At 39.0% G+C, this 16,786-nt stretch overlaps 1 protein-coding gene across 1 annotated transcript in view; it reads right to left on the bottom strand.

Annotated features, from left to right (window-relative positions):
• The window catches only part of LOC101849718 (zinc finger FYVE domain-containing protein 26), a 61,446-nt gene that overhangs the window by 23,394 nt on the left and 21,266 nt on the right, over nucleotides 1–16,786 (bottom strand). Inside the window, exons 16-34 of the mRNA XM_035971834.1 lie at nucleotides 15,577–15,667; nucleotides 14,438–14,547; nucleotides 13,873–14,037; nucleotides 13,222–13,445; nucleotides 12,432–12,565; nucleotides 11,867–11,952; nucleotides 11,308–11,408; nucleotides 10,635–10,727; nucleotides 9,489–9,672; nucleotides 7,703–8,292; nucleotides 7,039–7,248; nucleotides 6,063–6,269; nucleotides 5,138–5,380; nucleotides 4,413–4,498; nucleotides 3,721–3,886; nucleotides 3,141–3,239; nucleotides 2,258–2,317; nucleotides 1,583–1,729; nucleotides 963–1,160 (exon numbers count right to left, since the gene is read on the bottom strand). Coding sequence (XP_035827727.1) covers nucleotides 963–1,160; nucleotides 1,583–1,729; nucleotides 2,258–2,317; nucleotides 3,141–3,239; nucleotides 3,721–3,886; nucleotides 4,413–4,498; nucleotides 5,138–5,380; nucleotides 6,063–6,269; nucleotides 7,039–7,248; nucleotides 7,703–8,292; nucleotides 9,489–9,672; nucleotides 10,635–10,727; nucleotides 11,308–11,408; nucleotides 11,867–11,952; nucleotides 12,432–12,565; nucleotides 13,222–13,445; nucleotides 13,873–14,037; nucleotides 14,438–14,547; nucleotides 15,577–15,667 — 3,194 coding nt within the window. The remainder of the gene's footprint in view (nucleotides 1–962; nucleotides 1,161–1,582; nucleotides 1,730–2,257; nucleotides 2,318–3,140; nucleotides 3,240–3,720; nucleotides 3,887–4,412; nucleotides 4,499–5,137; nucleotides 5,381–6,062; nucleotides 6,270–7,038; nucleotides 7,249–7,702; nucleotides 8,293–9,488; nucleotides 9,673–10,634; nucleotides 10,728–11,307; nucleotides 11,409–11,866; nucleotides 11,953–12,431; nucleotides 12,566–13,221; nucleotides 13,446–13,872; nucleotides 14,038–14,437; nucleotides 14,548–15,576; nucleotides 15,668–16,786) is intronic.

The raw sequence follows: 16,786 nt of genomic DNA, 5'->3' as shown, positions 1-16,786 counted from the left end.
AAGCCCATTTTAAGTTAAATTCAGTCCTTTTGTAGCGATCGCCATCATTTGCTTCGACATTGTATATTCACTGCGGAGTGCCAACTGCGCCGAAGGATATTTTGTGTTCAGTTATAATACATTAAGCAGGTTTCCGGGAATTCCCGGTTTCGGACTCATGCATTTGACCGTCTTTTCATAGCGGGTTTGGAGCGCTCGTTATTATAATACAAAACTCAGAAAAAAGGCGGAAGAGGCGTTCGGATGAGTGGACGGCGGTGTTGCAATGAGCAGAATTCCGCCTTTAGGCAGACAATTCTCAACCCTGATTATTGTATAAAGAAAGCAAAGAGAATGTGGAAAATGAAAGAATAAGTCGAGGGAACTCAAAAACATAAAAAGTGAACACAGGAAGCGGCAGAGATGGAGAGATAAAGGGGCTACATAAAAGGAGGGAAGTGTGTTCATCAAATGAACTTCATCATTATCATCTGGGTTCTGTAACATTGTCTAATTGAATGCCAAAAACCTGTGTCTTTTTCTTTCTTTCACAATACTGCTTCCCTTACTCATCTTCATTTCAAATAATTCCTCTATCTTTAAAATTCAGTTATATTCTTTTACAGCCTCTCAGTGTCAATACTTCTGCTTTTCATTAGGGTGAAAAAAATAAAATAAACTAAGGTTGCACAAACAACAACAATGAACGCAACCTGAACATGCCTCAAGTCATTGCTTTTAGCAGAAACCTGAAGTCACGAAAAAATACCCATTAGATATGCATATGACCTCCTTCATTTACGTCGGGTTCAGAGCACAGAATAACAACAGTATGTGGACTGATGCTGCCATCAAGTGTAGTAAAATAATAGAAAAGATATAAAAAGAGAATCCACCATAGTTCCGAAAAACATTGAATTCAAAATCTGCAAACCTAAAACAGTTGAACCAAGGAACAAAGAAGGGCTGGAGAACATCCTTACCTTCATGAATAATTGTACTTGGTAGAGAGAGTGAAAGTACTTCTGGCGCAGTAGGTGTTTGCAGGTGGCCGTCAGGTAGACCAGCCACTTCTCCAGGGTTGGGTCCAACATGAGCATCTGTTCCAATAGACGTCCCATCTCGCCAGAGCTCATGGCTGGCACCACAAGGCCCGTCACAAATACATCCGCACTGCAGTGCTGGAAATAGACATTCAGAGATACACACACACACTACTCACTTGGCAGCACTTAATTTATGCATGCCTCCACTATAAACAAATCTTGACAAACAGAGAATACTGGTGTACATCTAATACTTCTGACTTCAAAGCATAATTACATTTAATGTCTAGACCACTGTCTTTACCTGTGATTCATGGATTTGAACACCTGAAACCATTTCCAGCTAATTTCTTTCAGGCCATACTAATATGTCATTTTGTCTATAATCAAAAGATACATCACTATGGAGTCTATGTTTACAAAATATTTTGTCATAAACTACTCTGTAATTTTCCTTCTGGACTTTAGCAACTGTTAGTGACTTTTCAGCTTTTAGCAAAATGTGAGTTGCATGTATCTCGTTCTAGCATTGGGACACAGAGGATCCCTGTACATACACGGTCCGAGGCAAACTGGACAGCTTTCATCCAGTAGCTGTGCTGCCGCAGGAAGCTGATATGGTCCATGAAGCTGCCATAAGTGCGCAGGTAGAAAAGGCATTCCTGGTAAGGCACTGACTCAACACGGTTCTCTTCTCCAACACTCTGCAACATAAGAGAGAGATAACGTTAACCTGATTGACCTCACACCACCACCCCTTCCTCCAAATCCTAAAATTGTTGTATTTCAGCACATTGTGATGCTCAAGTCTAAAAATTGGTAGAACCCCCTACAAGTAAAAAAACGTGACGGTATCAATGTCAAATTTATTACCAGGAAGGTCAAGGCCAGGCAGAAATTTGTCAGCCATAAAGGAATCATTTTCAAATGTTAAAAATTTTTAACTATTTACATAACTTCTGTTCTCTCTTAAACATCAAGGGTATTATTTTGCCAGTACAAGTTCCACTATTGAACAAAGCGGTCCTATTTCCTTCTTCCCTCTACTCGAGAGAAGTTTTTATAAGATTTAAATCCAGTGGTAAAAAATCTCTATCAAACAATTATTTCTAAGCCATATCCACACAAAATTAAGCAGCACCAATATGGTATAACAAACAGAAAACACTGAAAAAGTACATAAATGATTTTTAAACAAATCAACAAACAACAGCATAATATGTCTGACTTACTGGTACAAGAAGTGTTTTGATATCACAAATATTGGAAGGGTCTCGTAACAGCTTCTCCACCTGCAAAAGAGTGACACAATTTTTTTTTATTCACAGGGAATATTTATTTCTACACTGAGTAGCAGGACAGCTAAAAAGAAGACTGAACGCATGGAAACAAGAAATAAAAGAGCAATCAATAATTTATACAACAGACATGAATTTCAAACGTTAAATCTACATAACGGCAGCAATAACAAAGCACTGTTGAAATGTTTTTTAAATGTTAAGCCTGCACCTTACCTCAAGCTAGGGCACTAAAAAATCATAATGTCAAAGGAGCTGGGAACTATAAGAGAGAGAAATATTAAACCAAGAAAGAAAAAGCAAACTACATCACAGCTACCATTAACCATTCAGATAAAGCTTAAATGAGTCATTTTCTTCTTCTTTGTTCTCGATGAGAGTCAGACAGACAATCCGGTAGTGAACACAGACTGCAGTTCTCTTTAGTTCCATGAAGCTGCCACACAGTTTTCTCTCCAGCGGTGTAGTATATTACAGTAAAATTACTGTGTCTGTGCTCTTACAGTTTTACATGAGAAATACACTAATTCATCAAATACAAATCAGTATCATTACATTGAGATTCTAGAAAAAGGTAACAACATTGACACAGTAAGAATTATTTACTATTGAGAATACCAAGATGACAGACAACCGAACAAAGACAAAATAAAAAGTAGTACCTAAAACTATACATCAATATAAAAGAATACAAAAAATTCTCCAAAAGAAAAGGTAACTACCATTGTTATCTTCTATTCATCATCTCATCAATAAGAATACAAAAAAATTCTTTAGAACTGAAATTCACTGAAGCAATTTCGGTCTCCCTGCTTACCTCCGTGAGGCCTGAGCTAGGAATAGTGTCCAGGAAGTCGATTATCTCCCCAATCAACCGGCTCTGACTTGGCCATGGTTTGTTCTTGTCCGTGGGCACCTATAAATAAATACAGTAAGTTCTTTGCTTGAGTGCTGAAAAAATTTGACACAATTTCCTAATGGACTTTTCCATTTGCTTAAGCTTAATGTTAGCAATAACTTAATGTTCACACCTACTCATCCATCCTTCCTTGTCCCCCTAAATCAAGATATACACATTACATACTAGAGTTTAAAGCAACAACTTATGCAAGAAGTGATGGAGTACTAAAAGCACCTGCCACGTTTGTAACTCTGATTTAGCAAAAAGGAAGCTGTTACATTTAGTATATTGACTGTCAGCACAACTGATTATTGGGAAAGGAGGACACATAAGCCTCACCAGGGGAGTAAAATAACACTGTCATTGCAGGAAGAAACTGTTATTACGTTTTTTAACAGGTACATAAAAGTTTGAGACTTCTTTAAATTTCAGGATGATTTTAAAGATTTTTAAGGCCACCTTTGGCCCAAATATCAACCGATATACTGAAGTTTACCTTAAGACAGTGGCCAAACTTCTCCCGAGCACCTTGATAGTCTCCGAGGTGCAAACGAGCAAAACCCATGGCAGCCCAGACACCAGCAGGGTCAATACCACATTTGGTGGACACCTCCATGGCCAACTTTAGCCGTTCATCTGCAATCAGCTTGTCTCGCAAACGTCTGGGGATAAGACAAATATTTCATAACAACACATTGCACAAATAAAGTTGACAAAATAAAAAAAATGATTTTTCTGTAAAAAATTACAGAGACTGTTGTTGGGCCTCGATAAAATACTGACGCACCCAACAGATACTAGAATAAATTACCATCAAAGGTATCAAAGGAACTGGTATCGAAATAGCCAATAATAGTATGAAATCTGCTGCATTATAATCAAGTAGCAGAGATGGATTGTCACTATCTGTCTGATGGTGGAGTGTACCTACCAAGCTGGGATGGAATTGAAATAGTGAAATGGACTGATCTAGCTTTCCTGGCTAGTTATTGTGAAATTACGGTCAAGATTGTTCAAACCGGCTGCCCATTGTGGTAAAGAAAAGTGTTTTTCTTAAACAGGTGGGTGCCTTGGACAACATCATTACAATAATCATCATCATCATTGCCTTTCTCACCCTGCCTGGATCGGGGTATAAGTCACAAACAAACACTTTCCAATATATCAGAGACACTGGTTACTAAAAACCTGAATTGAAAGCTCACCTGGAAAGCTGTCACAGTATCAGGTTGTGAGCCGCTCAACAAAGACGTCAAGTGTCGCTTTTTTATTTCCTGAAAGAAGAAAAGGTATAAATGACGGTTTTCAAAGCTTCTTAATGTAACCAGAGAAAGCATTAAGTACAAACTGAAAGAGAAATCATAAAAAATAAAACCAGCTCTTCCTTCAGAGATGATTGTTTTATTGTTTTAGTGAGAGTTTTATGGCACTTGCAGCACAATAAGGTCATATAAACACCGAAGATTAGAGGTGTTACAAGAGAGTAACAAACACAAAAAGAAGGAGGGGAGATAAGGATGATAGATGTTTGATAGGAAAGAAGAAGCAAACCACACCAGAGCACCCGCCAACCACCCACAGAGATAATTGAACAGACTGCTAACAACCACATCCAAGAATAAAAGCTTTTTCACGTATTAAGTATTATCTTCAAGAAAAATAATATTCCGTTAACGAGCTATCAACCCCCCTCGATAAGACAATGTTGAAGGTGGCCATGTCAAATTTTGAAAATCAAAGCTTTCCTACTTGAATCCAGTATTTTCAAGAAAAAAGCATCCATCCCCCCCACGCCCCCACACCCAAGCCTGCTTTTTGAAAAAAGTTTTCCATACACACACACAAAAAAAAAAAACAGTGAAAGACAGAAAACTCCAAATTCTTTCTAAGCTGAACATCTTATTGGCACTCACCTGAATAGTGTCGGGAGCTAGTTTGTTCATCTCGGCCCACTCTGCAGCCACATCAAACTCCATGGTCTGCTCCAAGACCAGCAGAATGTCTGCAGGTCGATCGGCGCTGACCTTTGGGATGGAGCGCCAGTCTCGTAGTTCCTCGACCACAGCCAAGAGCTGCTGTTCAGAGTCGTTCAGTGCCAGGACTGACGCATCCTGGGTGGACAGCTTGATGTGTAGTCTCTTCACAGAGGCCATGATCTGAGGCAAACACAAACATTACACAATGGAATATTTTTCTTTTTTTTTTTAAACATTAAAAAACTTACTTTTCTAATCCAGAAATTTTGATAAAGTAAAAGATTCGATCAATTTCTGTTTTAAAAAATTGTTCATGCATATTACGGGAAACATGGAGGAGATGCGTGGAAAGGGACAGGAGAGAGATAAAGCTCACTTGGAACGAGCTTGGAAGGATGGTCCAAGACAGAGATAAATGGAAGGAGCTTGTATGTGGCCTATACCCTGCCAGGGGTGAAAGGCATTGATGATGATATTACTATAGTGTGGACACATTGTGAGATTCATACACTAGAAATAATTTCAAAATGTGTAAAATTGACGGATTCAACTGATTAATTTAACCGACTTAAAGTAGAGAGGAGAGAGGGAAGTCATCCAACATACATTCAGTTCGACAGAGATCTCCTTTAATCCACATTGTATTGAACATGGCAAAGACTCAAACTCACATGCCTTTGAGACTGCCACATCCACAAACCACTTCTTCAGTCTTCATCATCATCTTTTGACAGGAAGTTCCATCCGCAGAAGATAACTTAGTCTATAAAATGCACAAACTCTTACCAATAAAAATTTGAACTTTTTGAACTGTGAAATACGGCATTAAAATCGGTTAAAGCGGTAACAAAAGCGTCCTCACCTTGCTATGTATGCCTATTTCCTTCTTCCTACTGACAACAGCTTGCCACAGACCACTGCTCTCCTCAAGGCCATGGATGCAGAGGTCAAGAAGGTCAGAGGCCAGGTCAAGCGGCAGGGAGTAGGTAACGGTCAGCACAATGCGTGCCTGGAGGGTCGGGTTGTAGAACCATCTCAGTCGGTCTCCTACTTTAGGTGCCTGGCCCGGCTGTAAGAAAGATATAAAGACAAGAATTTGTATCAACATATGCTTTATGTTTCCACACTGCCACTTACAGCTTTAATGCTCCACGAATCCTAAATTAAATTTTCAACTGCAAATTTGGGAGGGGGGGGTGGTGGTAGCCAACTTGAATAGAAATCTTTCCAAAACAAAAATAAAACAAAAATGATAAAAACCCTGTTTTCCAAAGAAATGGGAAATCATAATGTTGCTGTGATGTCTCTCAAGTCATGATGTTTCAGAATGCTATCAGGTCTGCTGAGGTAATAATAGAGATTGTAAAGTGCATAGAGCTTGCTGTTGAGCGGGAATTTGTGCTATACAAATGCAATCTATTATTATACTGTATGATATATAATACACATAAAAAGTGGCACGGTTTTGCTGGATCAAGATTGGCTAGATGGGATGTCATAGGTAGGACTTTTAAGAATTCTTGTTATTCCAGACATCAGCATTAGCGTCCTTTTTTTTCTTTGTTTTTGAGGATTCACAAGGTAATTTTCACATATCCCTTATCTCTATTGGACAACCATTTCTTATCAGTATGCGGATTTCTCTCAAATGTCCATACAAAAAATCATTATTCATCCTCGGTGACATGATAAGTTTAGTATTCATACATTCAAAAATCTTTTGCTTAACTAGAGAGGGGAAAAACTTTCACATTTAAAAAAAAATCCCAACAGAGCAGTGCCCTACACCCTTTAATTACACAGGTGCAAACACCAACATCCTCACATTCACTACCTACCAATTTGACATGGGAAATGGCCCAGCAACTGAGGGAAAAGTCGTGTAGGACTTGCAGGGGAGAGAACTCTGAGATCACGCTACTGGGAAGACTTCCGAGCATTGTGAGGAGCTCCATCCATTTGCGCTCTTCCAGCAGACGATTGGCCATGTCGTGGATCACTCCCTGGAACTGCTCGCTGTCGGCCAGGCTGAACATGCACAGCTTCACCTGAGCAACAAAATTTAGTCAGTAAAATTAGATAATAGCATTCTAGGATGATGAAGTTGTTATCCAAAGGTAATAGATTCAATTCCTAGGTTCTCAGAGGATGTCTTTTTACAGAAGGTGTATTTCCTTATTCTTCACTAAATGGACTTGACAGTGCGTAAAGAGACAAAACAAGTAAGTGATGTTGGCATGCACCTAACTGATGGCAACACAGTGAGACCCCTGGGGGACGAATGTGGAATACTAGAATAGACTAGCTCATCTAGGGAGATATAGCATTAAGTCCTGATAGTCTTTCATTGAAGGGGATAGAGGACTATAAAATAATCTGCACAACTTGTACTCAGTTTCGCCAGCTATAAAACAATACTAGTGAAGAATGTGAGGCCTGGGGTATGGGGACTTAAAGTTATACATGTCCTCATTGTCAGGACTAGTTGGAATCAAAACTGACCTGGTCTTCAATGTCATTTGTGACAAACTTGAGTATCGGCTCTCTGCTTTCCAAAAGCTCTGGGTGGTCTGCCCCTGCCAAAGGCAGGATGTACTGAAGCAGATGTCGCTGCAACACAGGGTAGTCGTTGGTGAGCCGCTGGTAGCGGTAGCTGCGGATGTCCACCAAACTAATATCTGAGGAGGAGCGATGCGGTCGAGGAAGTCCCTCCAGGTGCTGCTGAGCTGGGGTCAACTCGGGCACATTGAAGTGGTCATCTGTGAACTGCTGCTCAATGTTGTCCAGATTGTCTGCACAGACCAGGCTCACCATCGTCGCCGCTAGTAACGAGTCATGCTTCACATACTCCAGCGTCACAGGGGTAAGGTTGTACTTGGGCAGTTGTAGGCTCTGACCCATCCCTGCAGCCTCCAGTGAGTTGGAAAACAGTGCCGCTGGAGCTTTGGTTTTCTTCGACACTGGTGCCACAACAGAAGGCATTGTGGACGGGGAGCCCACCTTGACGTGTGTAACACCAAAAGTGAAGGAAAAGGTGTTGTCGAAGGGGTCTGTTTCCACTCGGAAAGGCAATTCATTCTTCCCAGAGACATCTAAAAGAGACACAAACACAAGAGTATAAAATGTTTTGTCTTGAACAGAAGGCTATAACATACACTGTAGGTATAATTTACTATCACCCATCCAATGAAACGCGAACACTTTAGTTCAATAACACAGACTTGCAAAGTATGAAGGGTCCCGATTCCGCACACGGCCTGCACCAACGCGTGAGTTGCAGAGAGCTCTAATCAGATTTCTGAAATTCGCTGAAGTTTTTGTTTGTCCTCTGGTGTTCAACCCCCCCCCCCCCCCGAGTGTAGAGTGTATCTTTTAAAAAATATCAATAATCCCCTCCCCTATTTCCTAGTCCTATACTTCGCAACACCGTTACTCCCACCAAAGACGGTCTTTGCTCACACGATGCCGAATTTATTTATGATGCAAATACGCGCAGGTTCACTGACCGGTCACGATGGCGAGCCAGACAATCTAAGAATCTGACAACGCTTGTATTTATGTATTTTCTTTTCTTTTTTTCCCACAAGTGACAGCACAGAGACGAGTCCCAGTATTGATTAAATTTTATTTGCACCGCAATACAGCGTTTACACTGCACAACCTGCATGTCACAAATGTTGGGTTATCAGACTACCGCTGGCAAACTTCTCGGTGGTAACGAAAGTGAAAGTAGATTTTGCCGCCATAGCCGCCTGTTCGCGTAAAAGTGAAACATACTCTCAGGCGGGAAAAAGCTGAACGAATATCACAATCGCGATCAGCTAAAATGAACTTACTGACCTTATCAGACTTGGTTTTTCAAATATTCAAGTTCCGCGATACTGATACTATTTTGACAAAAGATGGGACTTGAGATAATTAGGTTTACTCGCCCAAGCTGAATCTCGTATTTTCGCATTCCAGGATGTGTATTTTTTCATAAAAAGTCGTATTCGCGTATTTTCAGCAAAAAATCGTACTAAAATGCATAAAATCGTACTGGTTGGCATCTCTGTAAACAATAGGCAACACAATACATAAAGTACTTTTTTGTTCATGTTTTAGAAGGTTTAAAAGTCTATCTACTGATCACTGCGAAACTCCGTCAGACGTCACTTTTAAGAACGGCATATGGCGAAGTCTTACATAAAGCAGTCGCTGTATGCAGCAGGGTAACTAAGATTTGTCTGAAAAGACGAGATACAAACAAAAACAAAAAAAAACAAAATTTTATAGTATATGAACTGACCAATATTTTCACTGAAGCCATGGACGCTGTCCAAAAGAAACAGCTGCTCCAGCCTGTTTTGTGTCTCAGCACTAAGGTAGGGGGTCATCCATTTGACCAGAGCACTATGTCTGGTATCCACAACCAGTTCCTTGTCTGCTACAAAGTCATGCTCGTGCCACATCAGCAGCTGAGGTAGACACACCTGGGAGGAACAAGGGTATGAAAGAATACATTACACAATAAGTCAAGTCTGAGTTGGAGTTCTTGATCCCTGTCAGGATATTGAGTAAGGTGGAGATCTTACCAGATATACCTGACTGTATTCAAAACTCAATCATGTTTGAACAATGTCCATAGAGGTAAAAAAAAAGACTGTCACCAATTTATTTTTTTATTTTGAATGTAACCTTCAGCTTTGCAACTCATCCTTTCTGTTCTCTTACAGAATTGAGCTGAGATCGACATGAGCACCACCTTTCTCAAAAGCTCTAGCATGAAAAATAAATGTAGATTTGAGCATTTATTCAAGGAAAGCTGAATTACAAAGAAAAATATCTTCTTGGACTTCATACATTATCATTAGATAGATAAATGTGATGAGAATGAGAGCACAAAAAAAAGGTATTCTGTCAAAATGTAAACTTTAACCAAGCATAAAGTTTCATCTGCTTTATTACAATTTTTTAAATGTTTAATGTAGCAGAGCTTAGTTAAGTTTGGCATGCCAAAGAGCAAGCACTAAAAATGTCCCCATGAGTGTATCATAATGCATGTCAATGATACAGATATAGTCAAATTTTCTCTAACCACCATCTGTTCTAAACTATCACCCGTACAAAAGACCACTTCCTCATTTGAGTTTTTAAAAATATTATAATGACACTATCAAAAACACCCACCTGTCTAAGACAACTGCTTTTCTCCTCGACAGTGGGTGGCCATTTTGGACAACTTTTGCTCTATTTAGTATGACTTACCCCCTCCCTTTTAGTTTCAGTAAGAGTTTCGCAGCACTTACAACACAATATGATCATATAAGTGCTGAAGATTAGATGTGTTGCAAGAGAGTAACAAAAACACAAAAAAGGAGAGATCAGGACAATAGGTGTTTGATAGGAAAGGATGAGTACGCCACACCAGACCACCCGCCAACCACCCACTTACCCTCTCCTGGTCCACAGAAACCCTCACTGTGTGAGACAGGTAGTCCTTCATGGCCATCTCCAGCTGCGTCTGGACGTGGTCGGGATTAAGAACCTGAAGACGAGCAGAAGAGAAGTTTCTGTAATAGGCTCTATTCTTTCTGCATCACACTGAAATGCCATAAAGGCAACATCGTAACATCTTGTGAGGACAGCAAGGACAAACATAGTCAAAATATTGAGAGAATTAAAAGCTTTATCCTCACTGGGATAAACTCTGGCCATGGAGGACAGGCACTGAGAAAGAAAGATAGAAACAAATTCAACAGCACTGATATTACGTTTTTCAAATGACTCTTCAAACAAAGAGAATAAGTTCTACTATGCCAGATGCAAGTCACAAGGAAACAAACCAGTAAGCCGGAAAGTTTAAAAAAATACGAAAAGCAAGTACATTCAAAACTATATTTACTTAAAACCTAAATGCAGTGGTTCAAAATGCTCTTACATTCTTTTTTTCCCTTACACCAGCCATGTTTTTAGTAAGAAGTTTCTCCGACAAACTAGAAAATGACAGACAAAAACAAGCTATGGGTAAGAAAGTACATAAAGAAGGTAAAATAGCTTAAACAAAATGAACATGGTCTAAACGGGAATGGAACCTTGTGCTGATAAACAAAACAAAAGGTGCCTACCACAAGAGGAGGGGATGAAATACATCCAGAGTTAAGCACAAAGATCAAACGAGACTCAGGTGGTGGTGCATGTTGGCCCCAGGAGTCTTGCGGGTCTAGCTCTGAAATAGAATTCAGACCACAAGGCATCAGTATTGACTTTTTCCTTACCCTATAACGCAAAGTACATTTACGGATCGGTTTACTTGATCTGATCAACACACCATAGAGCAACAATGCATTCAAAATTATATCTACAACGGTCACAGAGAAAAAACTGACCATGCTGAAAGGAGATTAAAGCAATGTGGGGAAAAACATGGTCCAAATAAAAACAAGTAAAATACATTGTCTTAAGATTTTATCTATACAAAATCTTCACAGCGTCTACGAATCACCAGTGTATACCTAAAATAAAATGTCACTTAAAATTTTCTATCACATAGCAATAATACATGCTACAACACACAGTGCTAATATCAAATGATATAAAATAAAGAAATTCTTTCAATGTCAGTCTGTGACTAAAATGATCATACAAATCTTTTTTAAACAAAAAAATGTAAAGAAATAGACATACTGAGTGTCCTGCAGCCCAGCAGGTCCCTCCACTGAGAAGCTGCAGCAAGCCCAGACCGGCAGAGAACATTCAAAATGTCAAAAACGCTGAAAAAGAAATTATGAGAAAAAGATATTTAAAATCAAAACTAACCCTCATTTCTAAAATGATCATGGTTTTATATTATCTCTGGTGTTTTAACATTTTCTGTAAGTTTCAAACAACAGTCAGTACATATCACAACAGTACATGCAAAACTGAAATTAAATGACATTAAAAAAAACAGTCATCTTCTTTTTCATCAGATAGCAGCTGGGGAAAAAAAAACCTTTCAATACGTTGTTTCAGATGAAAATTAGATCAACTGAGACTTCCAGAACTCATGGGATTTTATACACAAAGATGTGCCTACAAGATGTTACTTGTTAGCCTCAATATTTCATCTTAAAACAATCAATTTCTCTGTTGCTATCCAATGTTCCAGTTGCCTCCAACTAAAACATGACTATAACAAGAAGCATGCTAGTTCCTGGAACTTTTAAAAGCCTCCCAGAAAAGTGGAGCCCCTTTCCAAACTACAACACACCTGACGACACCCAGCTGTCCCACAGAGAAGGAAAAGCTGCTCAGATACATCAAGTTGTCTGCTGCCGCCAAGGGGAACAGCTCAATCTGCTCTTCATCACCATTACCTCCCTTTTCCTCTTGTTTCAGTAGCAACTGGAAAAAAATATATATTCAGAAAGGAATTTGGAAAACACAATATGTATCTCTGATAATTTGATGAAAATGACTCTGAATCAAGTGCTGTAAATTCCGTGGTGGATGATAACGAACTGGAATTAGACTTTTCTAATAGCGATTCAGATCATGGTGAAGGGACTAGTACTGGAATCCGCGCAGTACCGATGGTTAGTGGTAGATCTATAAATGCAAGTGCACTTCGAGGGCGCAGCAATCAGGGTCAAGTTGGAGGGTGGAATAAACCTAAAAATTTACATGGTGCAATTGGTGTAATTCTTAACCACATACATTTACAAAAACTACATTCAATTTCTAACATAGCTGCCAAATTTCCTTGAAACCTAAGAGTACATGTAACAAATATAGCACTTTGAAATATACACACTGAATTCCAACTCATATGGCGTGGCGGCCCCAAGACAGGTACAGAGTCTGTGGGGGTAAGGCCAGGATAAAAAGAGTTATACAGAAAAACCAAAAAAAACTCAGGAAAATTACACGTCACCCAAATACATACTTGCACGAAGTAAGCACTGAACAAGGTTTTCGATATTCAAGGGAAACACTGCACCTAAAGCATAAGGGGCTGCAAAAATTACTATAGAAACAGGCCAGTCAGTCCTTAACTGTACCTCAAGTCTTGATAAAATCTTGGCCAGGTGACAGTGTATAACCATCAAGTTTGCCAGGTTGGCAAAGAAGCAAATCCTTTCATCCCCAGACGTTAACATGTTAAGGTCAAGGCTTCGGAGTCGTGATGTCATTTTGACAGCTGCCAGATAGTCCTGCTCCCTGACCAGGTTCTTGGCACATGCGATGTCAAAAACACCATGAGCACTGTGGGTCTTGGCATATTCTAGGGCAAAAAAAGAAGTACAACGGAATCGGAGATAAAATGGCATCTTAGTAAACAAAAACATCGCAGGCGCCATTCAGGGCTTTAGTTCAATTCTTAAAACAACATATTGAAGGCTGAAACATTCTAACCCAGGGTAAAAATTTCAGGCAAGTGAAAGAAAAAGGTTATTAATTTTCTTAGAAGCTATTTCCTAAATCCATAGGGGTTTTTTTAATACAGGAGGGAAAAAAAATCATGATTTCCTGCTTGAAAACTAAGACCCATCTCCAAAACAAGTTCTACAATGCAAAATATGTTTCTCCTTAAAAGATGTTCAGCATTTGCCAAAATTAGACATTTATGAAAAGCCATTTTTGACTTTTCCTGAAAATTAGATGACCATGGAGGAAAAAATATTTGACTTCAGGAAAACGTAAAATCTCACTCTTCATCATCTTGACAACTTGAACCAGCATCTCTCTGACCACTAACTCAGGGTGCCGAGGTTTCTCCCCAGTCAAGGTTGAATCAGCTGTGGTAGAGCTGAGACTGTCTTTGTCACCAGCAGAAACATTTGCTACAGTTGAACCCCACAGTTTGCAGCACTCATCTGCACACAGAGATACCAGGAATATTTGTTACATGGAAAATCCATTAAAAATCAAAATGGCAAAGAATTCCTGGTTGGGACACTGACTGATTAAAATAATGAGTAACTACATAACATATGCAAGCTATTCATTTCTTACGGTGTCGGGCCAATGAAATTTAGCTTTGTATTTTAAGGGAGCAGCTGTTGATAAAATCCTGTTACTTTTTAGAAGTTTGTTTTGTAAAATAAATTGTACTTACATATTTGCAACTAATACCACAAATTAAGCAACTGCAATAGAAAAAAAATGTTCTAAATTTTGGGCTTATTACATATGAACAGGTGGCTACTATAAATAAATACTAAGAGTTCACTAATCACTCATACAGCAGCTAGGGAACAGCCCTCAGTCACTCACCCAACTCTGCAGCTGTCACTGCTGCATGCTTGCTAGGGATGCGTGGGCAGCAGCTGTACACAATGGTGTGGGTCAGGTTCAGGCTCAGTTTCTCCGCCACTGCTTCAAGACTGCAGGAAGAGATGACATTCTGACTATTATGAGTTCAATACTTCACCCAATGCGAGTTTTCCTGCTTTGATACCTAGGTAAATCCCAATGGACATATATGGTGGAGAGTGGATGCAGTACAAGAGAGACATTTTTTAAATGTAAACTTCCTGGTGTTGATCATCGGCTTCTACAAAGCAACTCTATATATGCGCATTCATACTACAAAGCAACTCTATATATGCGTCCGTATTTCAGCATGAATGATGTTTGGTAACTGTGTGAGCTCACAGAAAACAAAACAGCCATATTACCCGTACATCATATGTCATGCAAAAGTAAGGCACTCCCAATATGAAAACAGGATTTTTAAAAATTATAAACTTTTCCTTAAATATTGTGCTTGATTAACTTTCTAATTCTTAAACAAATAAGGTTTTTTTTTTAAACCCCCCACGATAGATGGCACTGCAGCAAAAAAAAGATAAAACTTTAGGATGTTGCTACATTTTTAAACTCCTTTTTTGAGAATGGATTATGTGAGTTTTATTTTCACTGTAATTATAATCATTGCTAAATCTATTATAACTATTACTAACTAAATACAGTTATTGCAAAGCTGAATGATTTTCCCTTTGTCTGGGGACACAAAACTACAAAACTATTGAAAGAATAAACCCCTTCAGTGGCAGGCATGAAACTGTCAGTCTACTAAGTAAGATAAAAATGCTATCCACCTAGGAAAGATTAAACAGAAAGGATGATTACAAATCAGTAGTCCACCAATAAAGCATCGGACAATTAGCATAATGCTAGCATCTGAAAAAGACTATCTGGATCTGGTAACAAGTTTGGAACAATTAAATATTATATTTATCTTTAAAATACATTGATCCGAAATGAAGCATTGGAAATTAAAGTTTCATAATTTTCCTAAAAAAACAGTTGATTAATGAATCTATCATCATAAATTATCATGGCTAAACTGTTAACATAACGTCATACAAACGTCACTGTATAAGAATGCTTTAGCTGGATAAATTTCTTACCGAGCTGGAGGCATTTTTTTGACAAAGAGAAGTCTTCCCAACACATCCACTGGCCCTTCATCCAGTACTTTGAAATAGTTACCAAGCAAGTCTGTGGAAACACACAGAAACATAAAATACTATTGAAGTAAATACTGAAATAGGGGTGTGAGAATTACAGCAAAGAACAGGTTATTCAACATTAACTAAATGTTGAAGGCAACTCTATGATATTCATATTTCTATTTTCCAGTGAGACAGCCCTCTAGTGCTTACTACAGACACTCGTTTTCCACTTTTGACATGCTTGAGTAAAAAATGAAAAAAATTTACCTGTACCAGATGGCCACAGATACCCTGCATAACCTAACGACAACAAAATAAAAATTACATTTGGAGTCAAAAGCCGCTGACAGTGGAAGGAAAGAAGAGATACTTGTATTCTCAAAACAATTAACTCCAAAATATAGATGTAGTATATTTGCAGTATTCTGATCGTGACCACTCTACAAGTCATAAGTCTTTTCTCATCAGCTTTTTGTAAATTGGAAAGCATCAAGTTTGAACCAAAAAGGAGTACATTTACTTTAAGCATTTCCATCAATACAATCAACTACAATACTAAGCTATGGAAAAGCTAAGCGTTATATATATAGACGTCAAACCAACGCTACCAAAAGTGAAACAGAAAGAGCTACAATGGTAACCGTGAGGTTGCGGGGTCGGGGGTTCGACCGTGGGCCCGACATTGTGTCCTTCAGAAAGGCACTTTACACAAATTTTTCTCATCACTTCATCCAGGTGGAAATGGGTACCCGGCTATTGACAGCGAAAGATCTTGTCAGTATGTTAGTGTTTTAGCGTTTATAAATGGCTGCTTGCGCTGTATACTTCCCAGGAAGTTGAGTTTGTTTCAAAATGCTCTCAGGTCTGCTGGGGTAATAGTATAGATTGTGAAGGGCATAGAGCTTGCTATTGAGCGGGGATTTCAGAGATGCCAACTACAGAAAACCGAAATGAGTATTGGGAAATATGAAAATGTGTATTTTCAGGGGAAAATGTGTATTCCCCACGACTGACCAACCAACCAGTAATAGTAAAATGTTCAGGGTGTCCAGCAATATTTCCTTGAAAAAAAATTACTAGCTCACCAGCTCGAAAAAGGGAGCACACACGCGTACAATATGTGAATATCCAGTTAACAACATGTCAGTGTTTAATGTCGTACTGG

This window comes from Aplysia californica, unplaced genomic scaffold, assembly GCF_000002075.1.
Source record: "Aplysia californica isolate F4 #8 unplaced genomic scaffold, AplCal3.0 scaffold00518, whole genome shotgun sequence".
Classification (NCBI taxonomy): domain Eukaryota; kingdom Metazoa; phylum Mollusca; class Gastropoda; order Aplysiida; family Aplysiidae; genus Aplysia; species Aplysia californica.
The sequence above is the reverse complement of the archived record's forward strand: the minus strand, read 5'-3'. Positions and strand labels throughout refer to the sequence as shown.